The 15,202-nt window shown below is 46.6% G+C and overlaps 1 protein-coding gene and 1 long non-coding RNA gene across 5 annotated transcripts; one reads left to right on the top strand and one right to left on the bottom strand.

Moving 5' to 3' along the window:
* The first annotated feature begins 3,149 nt into the window (after window positions 1-3,149).
* LOC114144513 (nucleus accumbens-associated protein 2-like) lies at window positions 3,150-13,928 on the top strand. 4 transcript variants are annotated; one of them, XM_028017422.1, is made up of 9 exons: window positions 3,150-3,605; window positions 3,754-3,781; window positions 6,837-7,483; window positions 8,007-8,203; window positions 11,809-12,062; window positions 12,350-12,526; window positions 12,603-12,708; window positions 13,042-13,139; window positions 13,234-13,928. In XM_028017422.1, exons 3-9 carry the CDS (start codon window positions 7,037-7,039, stop codon window positions 13,836-13,838), a joined length of 1,884 nt encoding a protein of 627 aa, XP_027873223.1. In that variant the 5' UTR covers window positions 3,150-3,605; window positions 3,754-3,781; window positions 6,837-7,036; the 3' UTR covers window positions 13,839-13,928. The 4 variants fall into 4 exon arrangements, with proteins under 4 accessions (XP_027873223.1, XP_027873226.1, XP_027873225.1 ...); XM_028017425.1 differs by lacking the exon at window positions 3,754-3,781; XM_028017424.1 differs by lacking the exons at window positions 3,150-3,605; window positions 3,754-3,781 and adding an exon at window positions 3,819-3,839.
* LOC114144520 (uncharacterized) lies at window positions 10,621-11,874 on the bottom strand. Its single transcript, XR_003595503.1, has 2 exons — window positions 11,787-11,874; window positions 10,621-10,737 (listed from the first exon to the last, which is right to left on the bottom strand). It is a non-coding gene; the product is annotated as an uncharacterized LOC114144520 (long non-coding RNA).
* Window positions 13,929-15,202: the final 1,274 nt, after the last annotated feature.

Here is a 15,202-nt window from a genome sequence, read left to right as displayed (position 1 = left end):
CATAAGTTAAGCGCTCTTTTTCCACTCAGTTCCAAGCGGAACCTTTGTTCTCTTGTGTTTCTAGTAAGACCGTTAATCTGACGCACAGCTACAGTCATGGCCAAAAGTATTGAGAATGACACAAATATTATATTTTCACATGATCTGCTGCCCTCTGGTTTTCATGTGTGTATGTCAGATGTTGTCATCACATACAGAAATACAATTGCAATCATATTATGAGTAACAAAAGCTTTTAATGACAGTTAGAATGAGTTAATGCAGCAAGTCAATATTTGCAGTGTTGACCCCTCTTCTTCAGGACCTCTGCAATTCTCCCTGGCATTCTCGCAATCAATTTCTGGACCAAATCCTGACTGATAGCAGTCCATTCTTGCACAATCAATGCTTGCATTTTGTCAGAATTCCTAGGTTTTCGTTTGTCCACCCGTCTCTTGATGATTGACCACAAGTTTTCAATGGGATTAAGATCAGGGGAGTTTCCAGGCCATGGACCCAAAATCTCTATGTTTTGTTCCCTGAGCCAGTTAGATATCACCTTTGCTTTATGGCAAGGTGCTCCATCATGCTGGAAAAGGCATTGTTCATCACCAAACTGCTCTTGGACGGTTGGGAGAAGTTGCTCTCGGAGGACATTCTGGTACCATTCTTTATTCATGGCTGTGTTTTTAGGTAAGACTGTGAGAGAGCCGACTCCCTTGGCTGAGAAGCAACCCCACACATGAATGGTTTCAGGATGCTTTACAGTTGGCATGAGACAAGACTGGTGGTAGCGCTCACCTTGTCTTCTCCGAACAAGCCGTTTTCCAGATGTCCCAAACAATCGGAAAGGGGATTCATCAGAGAAAATGACTTTACCCCAGTCCTCAGCAGTCTACTCCCTGTACCTTTTGCAGAATATCAGTCTGTCCCTGATGTTTTTCCTGGAGAGAAGTGGCTTCTTTGCTGCCCTCCTTGAGACCAGGCCTTGCTCCAAGAGTCTCCGCCTCAGTGCGTGCAGATGCACTCACACCTGCCTGCTGCCATTCCTGAGCAAGCTCTGCACTGCTGGTAGCCCGATCCCGCAGCTGAAACACTTTTAAGAGACGGTCCTGGCGCTTGCTGGTCTTTCTTGGGCGCCCTGGAGCCTTTTTGGCAACAATGGAACCTCTCTCCTTGAAGTTCTTGATGATGCGATAGATTGTTGACTGAGGTGCAATCTTTCTAGCTGGGATTCTCTTTCCTGTTAGGCCATTTTTGTGCAGTGCAATGATGACTGCATGTGTTTCTTTCAAGATAACCATGGTTCACAGAAGAGAAACAATGATGCCAAGCACCAACCTCTTTTTAAAGTGTCCAGTGGTGTCATTCTTACTTAATCATGACAGATTGATCTCCAGCCCTGTCCTCATCACCACCCACACCTGTGTTAATGGATCAATCACTGAAACAAGGTTAGCTGGTCCTTTTAAGGCAGGGCTGCAATGAAGTTGAAATGTGTTTTGGGGGATAAAGTTCATTTTCTAGGCAAATATTGACTTTGCAATTAATTGCTGTTACGCTGATCACTCTTTATAACATTCTGGAGTATATGCAAATTGCCGTTATAAAAACTGAAGAAGTAGACTTTGTAAATATTAACATTTGAATCATTCTCAATGATTCAAATGAATCATACATTTGGCCATGACTGTACATCCGCTAATGGCAACAATGAAGCAGCTTCTCCCAGTAAATTTCTGCTTCTGAACAATCCAATTGGAAAACACTATTGTGTTAAAGTTGTGCTAAAGGGGGTGTGCTGTGGTGCCGCAGCGGGTTAGCACGCCCCACGTTTGGAGGCCTTAGTCCTCGATGTGGACGTCGCGGGTTCGACTCCCGGTCCCGACGACCTTTACCGCATGTCTTCCTCCCTCTCCTCACCCTCCTTCCTGTCTGCCTACTGTGGAAAAAATACGAGCCGCTAGCGCCGCAAAAACTCTTCGGAGAAAAAAAAAGTTGTGCTAAAAGGAGTTATGCTATCAGTGAAACTTTGCTAACCTAAAATAGCATTTCAATGCTAAACATGTAGCAGCTAACGTCAATGTCCGCAATCCACATTTCTAAAGAAGCTCCATGAATGATCAGAGAATCTCTGGAAAGATGAACGGATAGAAAAACACTTCTATCTGCTCCTGAAGAACAGATTAAAAACTATAAATATCTCGGTTTATTCAGTAATTTAGCAGCAAAGAGGGGCTTGGAATTGAAAATGTTAATTTTGTTGATAAAATACGATAAACATTTTAATTCAGTCCCACTTCTGGTTATAACATAATGAAGAGATTTTTGCTTTCTGGATGGGATCATTTCTGACTGAAATACCTTATTACATCAGTTTGTTAGATGCTGGGTTGATGTTGATGTGTTTTCAAGACAAATTTTTTCTCTTCCTGCTCTGGATAAAGGCGGCCATGTTGGATTCATGTTAATCCATGTTTCCATCTCTCCTTCCTCCCTCTCTGCCCTGTCTGCTTAATTTTCTGGATTCTCTCTTATCCTCTGAACTGTAGATCAAGAATCTGGTCAGACTGGTCAAAGAAGAGCCCTCTGGCCCCAGTGGGGCCCATTTTGACCCAGTGGGACCCATCCTGTCCCAGTGGGGCCCATGCAGCTGACTCTGACTTTGGGTGAGAACCAGAACCTCCTGACAGCGACCTCGGCCTCAGGAACACAGCAGCCGGTGCAGATGCTTCCACCGGGTCTGAACCACAATCTGGTGAAGCAACAGATTATTCTGTTCCCTCAGAACCGCACCATGTGACTCCCCCTAGAACCTGAACCGGTCCAGTTCTGGGTTCTGGACCAGCACATCCCAGCTGCAGTTTAAGTGTCTTTCTGGGAACCGTTTGGGTCGATCTGGACCTCTGATCTGGTTCTGGTCCAAAGGCTTTTCGTCCCGAAACTGAAATGTCCTCATGTGAAACAATGTCGTCAGCAGGAAGCTATAGAGCAACACACACACACACACACAGTAAGAGTCCTCATTAAGCCTCTACTGTCCGTCTCCTGAGACGTTTAGATTCAGACCCTCAGACAGGATGTCTCGTGTTAGAAACTGAGGTGTGTGTGTGTGTGTGTGTGTGTGTGTGGCTGGCACACAGGCGCAGTATGCACGCTATGTACTCGGCATGCCAACTCAGCCTCGGCACTGCAATGCAGCGCTGTGCATTTGGCCAAGTCATGCCACACTCACACACACCCACACACACACTGAGACACGCACACACGTGCGCTGATCTCTGTGAGACGACATGTGTTGTGTGTGTGTGTGTTCAGCATGTGTTTCTGGTTGATTGTCAACCTTGCAGTGTTTGGGTCTCTGCAGCGGCGAGCTGCGATGTCTCTCAGCCTCTGCAGGGCAGTTAGCCGCATTAGCTCCCTGCTTGTCCTCAGATGACTCCTCCTCCTCCTCTTCCTCCTCGGCTGTCTGCTGTATCCCTGCCTCCCCCCTCCTCTTCCTCCCCTCCTGTGACACACCAGACGATGCATTGACTGAGCGGAGGAGAAGAAGAAAACCTCTCCCAGCCTGCCAGCCGTCCTGCCTGCTGCATGGAGACGGAGAGGAGGAAGGGGAGCAGAAGGAGGTGAGGAAGGAGCAGTCTGCTTGTCTCTGGGATGGATGAGTTGTCTTTTAACTCATCTGTCTCTTTGTCACCCTGTCTCTGTGTTTACACTGCTGTCTCCCTGCCACCCGTCTATCTCTACGTCCTCATCCGTCTGCTGGACTACCAGAACGTTGACCAGAACTCTGCAGGACCAGGTGAGTCCGGCTTGGATCCGCGGGGAGCCTGAGTGAGGTCTGCTCAGTCTGGACTGAAGTAAGGGAGGACCGCCCAGCCAACCGGGAACGTCCCTCTGGCATCCACAAGACTTTTCTGCTGGGGTCGTTGGTGTCTTGGTTGGTTAAAGTCCAACTTTCTGAGACAGAACTAGACAGAACTCCTGGAGCAGATTTAGATTAAAATCGCTGTAAAGTTGGTATTTCAGCACTCATGACTGAAGTACATTCAGAAGTATGTCTGGACCTGGGAGTGTCCGGATTCAGGGTCCCTCTGAACCAACCAATTCCTCCTCCTTCCTGATGTTCTCACAATGTCCATCACTATTAGGTCCAGCTGGTTGGACATAATCTGTTTATGGGTCTGGCAGTCCCAGAGGACCTTAGCGTTATCCAGGAGGTGTCGCCATAATCCACCTGGCTGAGGGCTCCCTACAGGCAGCACCTGGCACCCAGCTGGTAGGTGTTGGGCTGTTTCAGGGTGTCTTTGCGTAGCAGCCTCTGGTTTCTGTCTCTTCTGGTAGAACCTGGCCTCTACCTGTCCTGCTGCTGCAATGACCAGTGCTTCTGCATTGTCCTTCATTTCAGACCAGCCTGGTTTCTGGTAGAACTTCTTGATATCAGCGCCTCTGTGTCATGCAGCTTGTTTCTTTGTTTCTCTATGAGGGTACCTCCTGGTCCTTCTCCTGCACTTCCTGCTGTACTCCAGGATTTCTGGTGTTTTGACCTCCCTCCTTACTCTTGGCATACTGTCAGGATGTTGGACTGGCATGCTACAGCTGTTGCATGGTGCTTTCCAGTTTTGATACCAGTGGCTTGCAGCTATTCTGCCAGCAGGGTACCTGATGGCTGGTAAGGTGTGGTACTGGCCATTCCCTTGTTTTTCTCACCAGAGGCAGACTACCTTGTGGCCCATCAAGGTTGGAGTTTCCTTGGGGATCCCAGGGTTCTTGTAGCTGTCTAAAAGGTCTGCTGTGGAGGTTCAATCACTTCAGGTCCTCTCTTGGATACCAGAGGAACTGAATCCTTGCTGTGGATTCTGATTCGGTGGATCAGTGAGCATAAAACTTGAGCTGTTTCTGTAGTCATTCAGATCCCCTCAGATCTCCCAGCTGAGGAGTTTATTTAAAGATCAACTAAGAAGGAACCTGCTACCTGACTCTCAATCACCTGCTTCACACAGCAAAATTTTAAAATTGTTGCCAATTTTTACAAACCTTAGAAACTCCCGGATACATGACAGTTAAACATGTTAGCTGTAGGTTTGGTCATACAGCAAAACCGATTTCAGAAGGGAAATTTCACAAATCCTGCAGAGACCAAATGTGAGTTCAAAGTAAGCAAACATGGCTGATCAGAGAGAAGCAATTACAATAATATGTAAACTATATTCAACAGAGAAAAAAACAGAAAGACGTCTCCAACATCTACCGGATGCTCTGGTGTACCATGGCAGTTTTTCCCCCTAGGTCTATCTTTAGAACCATCACAATAATTGTCCTTAAGATTGCTGGAAGGGAAAGTCATGACAAAAATCAGCATAAAGATCTCATGTGAACTAGGCATTAGCAACCCTGACTTGGAGAAACATTGTGGAAGGATGAGTCTTTGGACGGCATAGATCAACAACAGATATAGGAAATGACTAATACCCAGTAAGAGGAAGAGAAGCACAGATGAATAGAGCAGCAGAAGAAGAGAGAGGAACAGAGGCCAGGTTCTACCATACCAGAGGGTGCAGAGCAAAGACGCCCTTGAAACAGTCCGACACCTACCAGCTGGATGCCAGGTGCTGCCTACAAGGAACGCCTCAACCAGGTGGTCTACAGGAGGTGCCCTGGTCAGAGTGGAGACACCACAGAGATGGAGAAGGACAAAGCTAATGTCCAGTTAGCCTTCCAGACCCTGACAGAAGGCTAACAAACCCAACGGACACTGAGGCGATGTAGAAGAAGGGAGAAGTCAGAGACATTCTGATCCCAAGATGTTTGAGACATCAAATCCTAAAGCTGAGGAGTTGGAGAAATTTCCCAGTGGTCCCAGTTTGGTGAGGTGATTCCAGAACTGGGAGAACAGCGTCTACAATGTCAGTCCTGAAGAACCAGAGATCCAGTTCAGACAACCCTAGATGTTTGTAGAACACATAAGATGGGATCACCAGAAACCATGTGTTGAGTTGATGCCTGGGCCGCACAGCAAGGGTTCTATGATTTTTGTCCGATTTTTCCCTTCCGATGATCTTAAACATACTCTAATTACCGTGATAACTCCAGAGATAATCTCAGGAGGTCTTCCTGTCATGTGTTCAGAGTGTTCTGGTCTGCTAGGAAGGACCTCGGACCGCACCCATCTAAAATCAAGGATAGTCAACATGTTGGCTTGTCTTAGCCTGATGAATGTGACATGTGGCCAATCAGAAAGCAACAGAAACACTGTGGGGAATCCAACACGCAGAAAACAAAACAACAACCATGGCATACCAGGAAGTCTGGTGGATCTCGGAGACGACTTTTTATTTTGTCTCTGTTTACCATAGTTCACCAATTATTGGGAAGAAGCAATTGCTTCTTCCCAATAATCGGCCATGTTTGTTTACTCTGAGCTCACGATGGTCTCAAGAGGTTGTGAGAGATTTCCTGTCTGATATCTGGATGCTGGTGAGTGAAATGGGTTAATGTGTTGCTCTGGCAGTGTGGCTCCATAACACACTGTACAACCAAACTTGTTGTAGGTGAGAGCTTTTATCTCCAGGTGGGGGGTCTCTCAGGTGTTTAAGGTCTCGCCGTGTGAACCAGGCATTAGGAGGTGGACCTGGAGGCCAGAGGCTCCTGAGGAGCTAGAGGATCAGGTTTCCCATCGTCCATGATGAATCATCAATATACCAGGAACATCAGAAATGATTATGGTGGCTCCATGTATTTAAAGTGTTTTATTGTAACTTTTAGTGCCTGACGGCAGAGTCTGCTGGTTTCATTTATTCACTGGTGAAGGAAGGAAATGTGATGACTAGTTCTCTTCTTCTTCTTCTGTCTTTCAGCTTGTTCACAGTTCTTCATAGGATCCTCCTGCATCCCACCAGACCTGCTGCCGGCTCCTCAACCTCCGGAACCTCCCTGGGCTCTGACCTCATGGATCTGAAACCTTTGTCAGGACTCTTATGCAGCATTTCTGACACTTAACCACACCCGGTGTTGACCCCTGCTCCAGTTTCCTGTCCTGCAGAGCGCGGCATCCATCATGGCGGAGGGGCTGCTGCAGGTGGAGATCCCAGACTTCGGCAGCAGCGTGTTGGGCAGCCTGAACGAACAGCGGCTGCTGGGCCACTACTGCGACGTCTCCATCCTGGTCCAGGGACAGGCCTTCAAGGCGCACCGGGCCGTCCTGGCGGCCTCCTCGCTCTACTTCAGAGACCTCTTCAGCTCTGTGGCCGACCCCTCCTCTTCCTCTTCCTCGCCGTCCTCCTCCCAGGCCGTCTTTGAGCTTCCGTCGTCGGTGACGCCGGCGTGTTTCCAGCAGATCCTGTCGTTCTGCTACACCGGACGGCTCAGCATGGCCGCCAGCGAGCAGCTGGTGCTCATGTACACCGCCGGCTACCTGCAGATCCAGAACATCGTGGAGCGAGGCATGGAGCTGATGATGATGAAGGCATCCTCCTCATCCTCTCCTCTGTGCTGCGACTCTCAGGTGAACACCGGGAACTGCATCACATCAACATTACGTCATTTATTTATTTAACACTTAAAAACTATGTACACCCCATAAGTTTGTGCACCCACTTTGAGCAGCAGTAACTCCCACATTGTTGTGGAGGAAGTTTAGCCTGGAGATCCCACCATAGCGTTACATGCTGAGGCCTGGACTTTGACTAAGCCGGTTGGTTTTAGATCTGCTGCGGTGTCTGGATCCTGCTTTTGTGGATGACCCGGTTTGGACCAAACCTGCTGGACTTCCTTCCAGACGGTTTTGAATTATTTTACATGAAAGTTAAATCAGGTCATGTGACCTTTGGTAACTCTGGTCTGTTGACCCTGCTGCCATCTGCTGGGTGAATCTGCTGTTCACATATGATTGGAAACATTTTCTTATTACTCCATGGCAGACAGCTCCCTCTGGTGGATGTTGGTGTAACTGCAGTACCAGCTCTGAGGCAGATTGTTGAGCATCGTCATCGTCTCACTTCCTCCCTTTATGTATTAATATAAAACAGACGACTTCAGCAGACGAGCTGGGGGGGGTTGATGCCCCCGTGGCGCAGCAGCAGCACAGCGTCCCCCAGCTGCAGGAGGTCAGTCCTGACCAGCCGTCTCTGAGCCCGGAGGAGCTGCTGCTGGCTGTCAGCAGGATCAAGCAGGAGAGATCCGACACGCCTCCGGCCGAGGAGAGCGGAGGAGCAGAGGAGGCCAGGTGAGAAGTGTTTTTCAGCTTCTCTCTTTTATTTACTTCAGCTCAGCTCACAGTTTTTAACAAATTCTGGAGCTTTCTGTGAACTTCTAAATCTGCTCCTTAGTCGCATCTATTCGGGCCTGATACTGCCTCTAGTGGCGTGGGGTGGTAACACAACTAATATAATTACATTACTAAATCAGAATAGCACAACGTCTTTATTATTTATTATTAATTCTGGTATTACTGGCACTGTAAAAGATAAATTATAAAACACCATATTTTTTACATTTTTAAGGATGTAGAGCTAATTAAAATGACATAGAAAAGACCTTTATATATTATAAATAATATCTATATATCTCCATCAATTATAGGAGGAACACATTAAATAAGGAGACATGAAAAACAACATGACCAACTATGAAAAAAATACTATTTGCAATAATGAACAAATTAATTAGATACACAGAAGAATAACAAATCAGGTTGTTACAACCAGGGTTGTTAAACAGATACAAACAAAAATTTCCATTTTTGCTTATGTGGTGCCATATATGTTATTGTAAGACATTTTTTGTTGGTAGAGTCTTATGTATAGGAAAAACTAAGATGAAACTATTTAATCTATCAAGGTGGACATTTTCCTTCGACTCTAAAACATTAAAAACCATTCATAGAATCACAATATCAACATTCTTTACTTTTTATAGAGTAAAATACTTAGCATGCTACAGGTAAATGTTATCATTTATTTGGTTAAGAATAATTATTGCACTTTTAATAAATTACTTCTAATAGATGTTCTATATATTTACCAGAGGGAAACAGTAACGCCTTCATGAGCTCAGAGGTTCAATCTGATGAAAAAGGAAGGTGGATACTATCTACTAAAATATTCCAGCCATTTTTCATGTTCTTTCAGCAAAACAATTGAGACAAAGTCGTTTTACCTGCCATTGAAAGTATTTTAAAAACTTTGTTATTATGCAGCTCATGTGACCAAACCAGCCAATGAGATGAAAAGTTAAAACTCTCAACATTGTCTTCTACACAAACTCTAGTTGGGTAACCCCAAGATCACTGGGACTCCTTAATAGATAGTGTCTCTGAAAACATTTCTTAAAAATATAGCCAGAGTTTTCAGCAAGGTTGAGCTGACTGTCCAGGAACGACCCGAGATATTTAATATTTACCACAGTTTCAACAGGTTGGTCATCAAGTGAAACTGGAATCACTTTCAGGTTTTGTTTATCTCATTTAATTAGCTCTACTTCCTAAAGGAAATGAAAAATTAATAAATAATAAAGACGTTGTGGTATTCTGATTTAGTAATGTAATTATATTAGTTGTGTTACCACCCCACGCCACTAGAGGCAGTATCAGGATTGAAAAGATGCGACTAAGGAGCAGATTTAGAAGTTCACAGAAAGCTTCAGAATTAAATAAAAGAGAGAAGTTCAAAAACATGCTGAGTGAAGATATATCACAGATTTCAAAAGAAAATAAAAAGAAAATATTTCCTATATTAAAAATAATATAGGAAATAGCGCCCCCTTCACTTCTGGAGTGCAATGGTCCCATTTCCAAATAAGGTCTGAGACTGACAGAGGTCCGTCCCGCCCTTCCTGTTTGCTGCAGCCAGGTCCTTCTCAGTTAATCTCAGACCGCCAACATGGCGTCGGACGCGTACGCCTCGCTTTCTGTCCTCCAATCATTGGACTGCGCCGTGACGCCAGCAGACCTTTGTCCCATATGGACCTAACAAAGTGGGCCCAGCAATAGTGCTGTACGGTTTATGGGCTGCTTTTTAATGTACACAGATGCAGTACCAAACCGGACCGGCCCGAACCGGATTGACTTGATCATTAGTTGAAGATTTCTGAGCTCATTTTTGTTGCTATATTTTGTCTTCCTGCTTCAGTCTTTGGGTTTTTATCTTTCTTGTCAGGCAGTGGTGGGCACACCTGCATTAACGCGCTAATAGCAAAACTAACTTTTTGTTTAGTCCTTTTTGCTAAAGATAGTGCAATAAATGTTTTCAAAGTTAGCAAAAAGGACTAAACAAAAAGTTAGCTTTGCTATTAGCGCATTAATGCAGGTGTGCCCACCACTGCCTGGCAAGAAAGATAAAAACCCAAAGACTGAAGCAGGAAGACAAAATATAGCAACAAAAATGAATGACGATGAATTTGTCCAGATACATTTCAAAGAACTAATTTACTTGTTTTGTAAACTTTGTAATGAAGTTCAATATCTGTGTTGAAGTTTTGCTTATTGACACTGTAGTGAGACGTTTACATTCATGCTTTTATTTTGAAGTTTTGTTTACTCAGCAGTTTTATTTCCTCATCTCATTATCTCTTGTTTTCCAATAACTTTATTTAAAACAAGAAACATACTGTAAAAAAATAAAAATGACATTAGAGAAGAAGAAATAACCATAAATATTTACGATTTATTTCTTTAAAATGGGGACAAAGTACAAAATACATGAAGCTGAAAGGAAAGATGCAAAGTTCTACCGGTCCGGTAGCTCTGGTGCTAATTTCCACCTGTAATCCCCAGGTGATTAAAGAGATATGAAGAATCAGCCGGATGCTGATATAAATACATACCAATAATAAGTAGAATATCTAACGTCATTACAGAACATCAAAATGTCAAAATTAATTTTGTGTCTCAGGGCAGAAATAATTAATTTGATTTATTTCAAGAAAACAATCAATCAGTAGGACAGGAGAATATGTGCAAACATAACCAAGAACAAAATAGTTTATTTTTCGGTTTGAAGGACGAAGAAGTGAATCCAACATTTCAGTTGATCTAATTGGCTTTAGCTTTCAAACTTGGTTTAATTTCTGTCACTAATTTTTCCATTCTATTTAAACTGCACTTTGAAGTAATTTTCAATATTTCTAATGAAAAGAGCTCATCATATTCTTCCAGTAAGAACAAATCTGACCCCATCAAAACCAGATTCCATGTTCTGACGTGCTGTGCTAATGACTCCTGGTTGAAGATGGCGCATTTTAGCGTTAGCGTCCACTAAATGCTAGGTTGGTGCGCTTCTCTAGCGTTAGCGTAGGTGCGCTTCTCTAGCGTTAGCGTTCACTAAATGCTAGGTTGGTGCGCTTCTCTAGCGTTAGCGTTGGTGCGCTTCTCTAGCGTTAGCATCCACTTAATGCTAGGTTGGTGCGCTTCTCTAGCGTTAGCGTTGGTGCGCTTCTCTAGCGTTAGCGTCCACTTAATGCTAGGTTGGTGCGCTTCTCTAGCATTAGCGTCCACTTAATGCTAGGTTGGTGCGCTTCTCTAGCGTTAGCGTTGGTGCGCTTCTCTAGCGTTAGCGTCCACTAAATGCTAGGTTGGTGCGCTTCTCTAGCGTTAGCGTTGGTGCGCTTCTCTAGCGTTAGCGTCCACTTAATGCTAGGTTGGTGCGCTTCTCTAGCGTTAGCGTCCACTTAATGCTAGGTTGGTGCGCTTCTCTAGCGTTAGCGTTGGTGCGCTTCTCTAGCGTTAGCGTCCACTTAATGCTGAGCACCAGCAGAGCTACATTTTATGATTGGTGTTTTAGTGCAGTTAGCTCTTTAGCATCAGTACTCACCATGTCGCTGTGTCTCCGTCAGAGCGGACGTGGAGCTGCAGTCCTCCAGGAGCGGCGCTCTGTGCTACCTGAGCGCAGGAGGCGGTCTGGTTCCGGGGCTGCAGTCCTACCTGCTGGCCGGCGCCGGGCGCTCCAGTCCAGGAGGGTCCAGCGTCCCCGCGGACTCGCCTCCCTCCCAACCGCCGACTGAGGAGGAGCTGGAGGAGGATTACTATGGCAACGCAGTTCATCCGGGGCTGTACCAGCACATCTATAGTCACACTGGAAACCCCTACAGTGAGTTCATGGGCCCGGTCCGGAACCAGCTGGCACCACTGGGTCCGGAACCAGCTGGCACCACTGGGTCCGGAACCAGCTGGGTCGTCTGGTTCTTTGGTCACGTTTGGATATTTTGTGTCTCTGCTGTCTTTCAAGACCAGCTGATCAGGTGACGGGGCCATCTAGAAGAGACTCCAGGGGCCCCGGACCTTTAGAGCCGTAGACTCGGGGCCCTGGACCTTTAGGGTTCTTGGTAAATATTTAGGTGTCTTCTGTTTCCTCTCCTCCTGACTTTAACGGTCTAGTTCAAGAAAAGCTGGAGCTGCTGCCCCTCCCATTGGCTAACGAGCGCCGGCCCTGCGTTCTGGTTGGCCGGGACAACATGGCGCTGCCCGCCAGCCTGATCAGCCAAATCGGCTACCGGTGCCATCCGTCGCTCTACGCCGAGGGAGATCCTGGAGAGAAGGTGGAGCTGGTGGCAGGTGCGTTGTCGTGGTAACAGCATCATAAGGAAGACAGCGCGTCATGTGACTCGTCGACATCTTCTGGTACCTTCAGGTTCAGGTGTGTTCATGACCAGAGGTCAGCTGATGAACTGCCACCTTTGTGCCGGAGTCAAACACAAGGTGCTGCTACGGAGGCTGTTGGCCACTTTCTTCGACAGGTAAGAACAGAACCAGAACCAGGACCAGGACCAGAACCAGAACCAGAACCGGGACCAGAACCAGGACCAGGACCAGAACCAGGACCAGACCTAGAACCAGAACCAGGACCAGGACCAGGACCAGAACCAGAACCAGAAAAAGGACCAGGACCAGAACCAGACCCAGACCTAGAACTGGGACCAGGACCAGTTCATGAGGGTTTTGTCTCATCTTTGTTGTTTCTGTTTCTCAGAGAAATTTTGTCTTTGTGTTTTAATATTCCTGCAGATCCATTAGACGCCATCTTATTCTCACATAAACTCCCTCTGATTGGCTTATTTTGGTCTCCATAGAAACACCCTGGCCAATAGCTGTGGAACAGGGATTCGCTCGTCCACCAACGATCCGAGTCGGAAACCTCTGGACAACCGAGTGTTGAACACGGTCAAACGTAAGAATGTCGGCAACAAACTGATGATCTGCCTTCATCACACACTGAAGCTCCTCTCCCTCCTCTTCATCCTCTCCCTCCTCCTCTTCCTCAGTGTACTGTCAGAACTTTGCTCCCAACTTCAAGGAAAGTGAGATGAACGTCATTGCCGCTGACATGTGCACAAACGCCCGCAGAGTTCGTAAGCGCTGGCTCCCAAAGATCCAGTCGCTCCTCCCTGATGGCTTGCCCTCCTCTGCATCATCCCATCCACGTAAGGGGAAGAGAGGAGGAGCAGGAGGAGCAGGAGGAGCAGGAGGAGAGCGGCCCGGTGGCAGCCCCTTCGAGCTGGACTTGCGGCAGCTCAGCGCCTCCTACCTCAGCCTGGAGGCGCCGGTCTACACGGAGCGCCGTGAGAGAGAGGCGGCAGGGGAGAAGGAGAAGGAGGCCCACCTTCCTCACCTGCAGTTCGCCGGCTCCCGTGGAGGAGAGGGGGGGCCGGAGGAGGAGGAGGAGGGGCTGATGGGGGGGGAGGCAGATAGGGAGGAAAGGCAACAGACTGAACAGCCCCCAAACCTGCCCCTCTCCCTGTCCTCCTCCCTGTCCTCCTTTTCCTCCTCCTCACACCCCTCCCCTCAGCCTGCAGAGCCCGCCCCCCCTCACAGGGGATTGGCTGACACAGATATGAGGGGGGAGGGGCCTACGGAAGACAGCCAATAAGCATCCTAATGCATCTGCCTACCTGTCTGTAAATAAAACAATAGCTACCTGGCTCCACCTCTCCGTCTACCTCCCTGTTCACCTGTCTGTCTCCACCCGTCTGTCTCCACCTGTCTGTCTCCACCCGTCTGTCTCCACCTGTCTGTCTCCACCCGTCTGTCTCCACCTGTCTGTCTCCACCCGTCTGTCTCCACCTGGGTTCTTCCTGTTTGGTCACATATTTATTCACTTGTTCCACTTTTCAACCTTGACTCTGTCTGTCTACCTCTGATCTTTTATTTGTCCTTCAAACCATCTCCCTCTACCTCACTTCCTGCCCACCTGTCTCTCCCTCTACCTCACTTCCTGCCCACCTGTCTCTCCCTCTACCTCACTTCCTGCCCACCTGCCTACCTCTGCTCCTGTCTGTCCACCTGTCCGTCTGCTTGGCTCTGCTGCATGTCGACAGCCTTCTGCAGTCCAGCACACAGGCCCATAGCAACAGGACTGATGAAGATGATGATGACTATACTCTCTGATGATGATAATAAAGCTTGTTGATGCTCAGGTTTCTTTGAGTCGACCTGAGAAACTCGTGTGTGACTCGTTATTCAGCCGTGTCCCTCTGGGTTCTGGAGTAACGATGGTTGGTGGAGAGCGGGAAACCTCTTCATCAGAACCCGGTCAGAACCTTCATCCACCAGGAACCTTCAATGAGTCGGTGTGGATGGTGATGCTGTGGACAGGAAGGATCTTCAGCAACAGTCAGCGTTGCAACAAACCTGAAGAAGCTTCTGACTGTAGATTGTTCGTATCCGTCATGCTAACAGCTCAACTTCCAAGCAGCTGAAATGATTTTCCACGGCAACATGTCCGGGATGAAACCATCAGCTGTTAGCTAGCTCTGCTAATTCACCTCCTTGGGTTTTGCTGCTCCTCTTTAAATTCTCTTCAGCTCCTATGAGATTTGGGGTCAAAGTTCAGGTATTATTTGAGCTTTGAGATTGTCATGGTTGTACATCATAATTGACAGTAAATAAGTGAAAAGCACTAAACATAATTATTAAATGAATCCTAAATATATAATAATAAATAACAGTTTATTACTACAACGGTTTGAGTTGTAATAATTAGACAAAATATGTGAATAATAACTGTTTTATTTAGGAAATGCATCTATTTCTTCTTATGAATTCTAGTGTATTCATTAAAGAGCTATTATTTTATTTGATGTGTTCAAAACAAACTAGGATCGAATAAATGAATCTGATCTCTGCAGTGGAGAATCCCAGGCTATCCGATGCTGCATGCTGGGAAATGTAGTTTGGTTCACAGCGCCTCTCTAAAACCAGAAACATTAGCCAGCCAATCACGGCAGCCCAGCT

This window comes from Xiphophorus couchianus, chromosome 5 (assembly GCF_001444195.1).
Source record: "Xiphophorus couchianus chromosome 5, X_couchianus-1.0, whole genome shotgun sequence".
In the NCBI taxonomy this organism is placed as follows: domain Eukaryota; kingdom Metazoa; phylum Chordata; class Actinopteri; order Cyprinodontiformes; family Poeciliidae; genus Xiphophorus; species Xiphophorus couchianus.
This window is presented reverse-complemented; position numbering and strand designations above follow the sequence as displayed.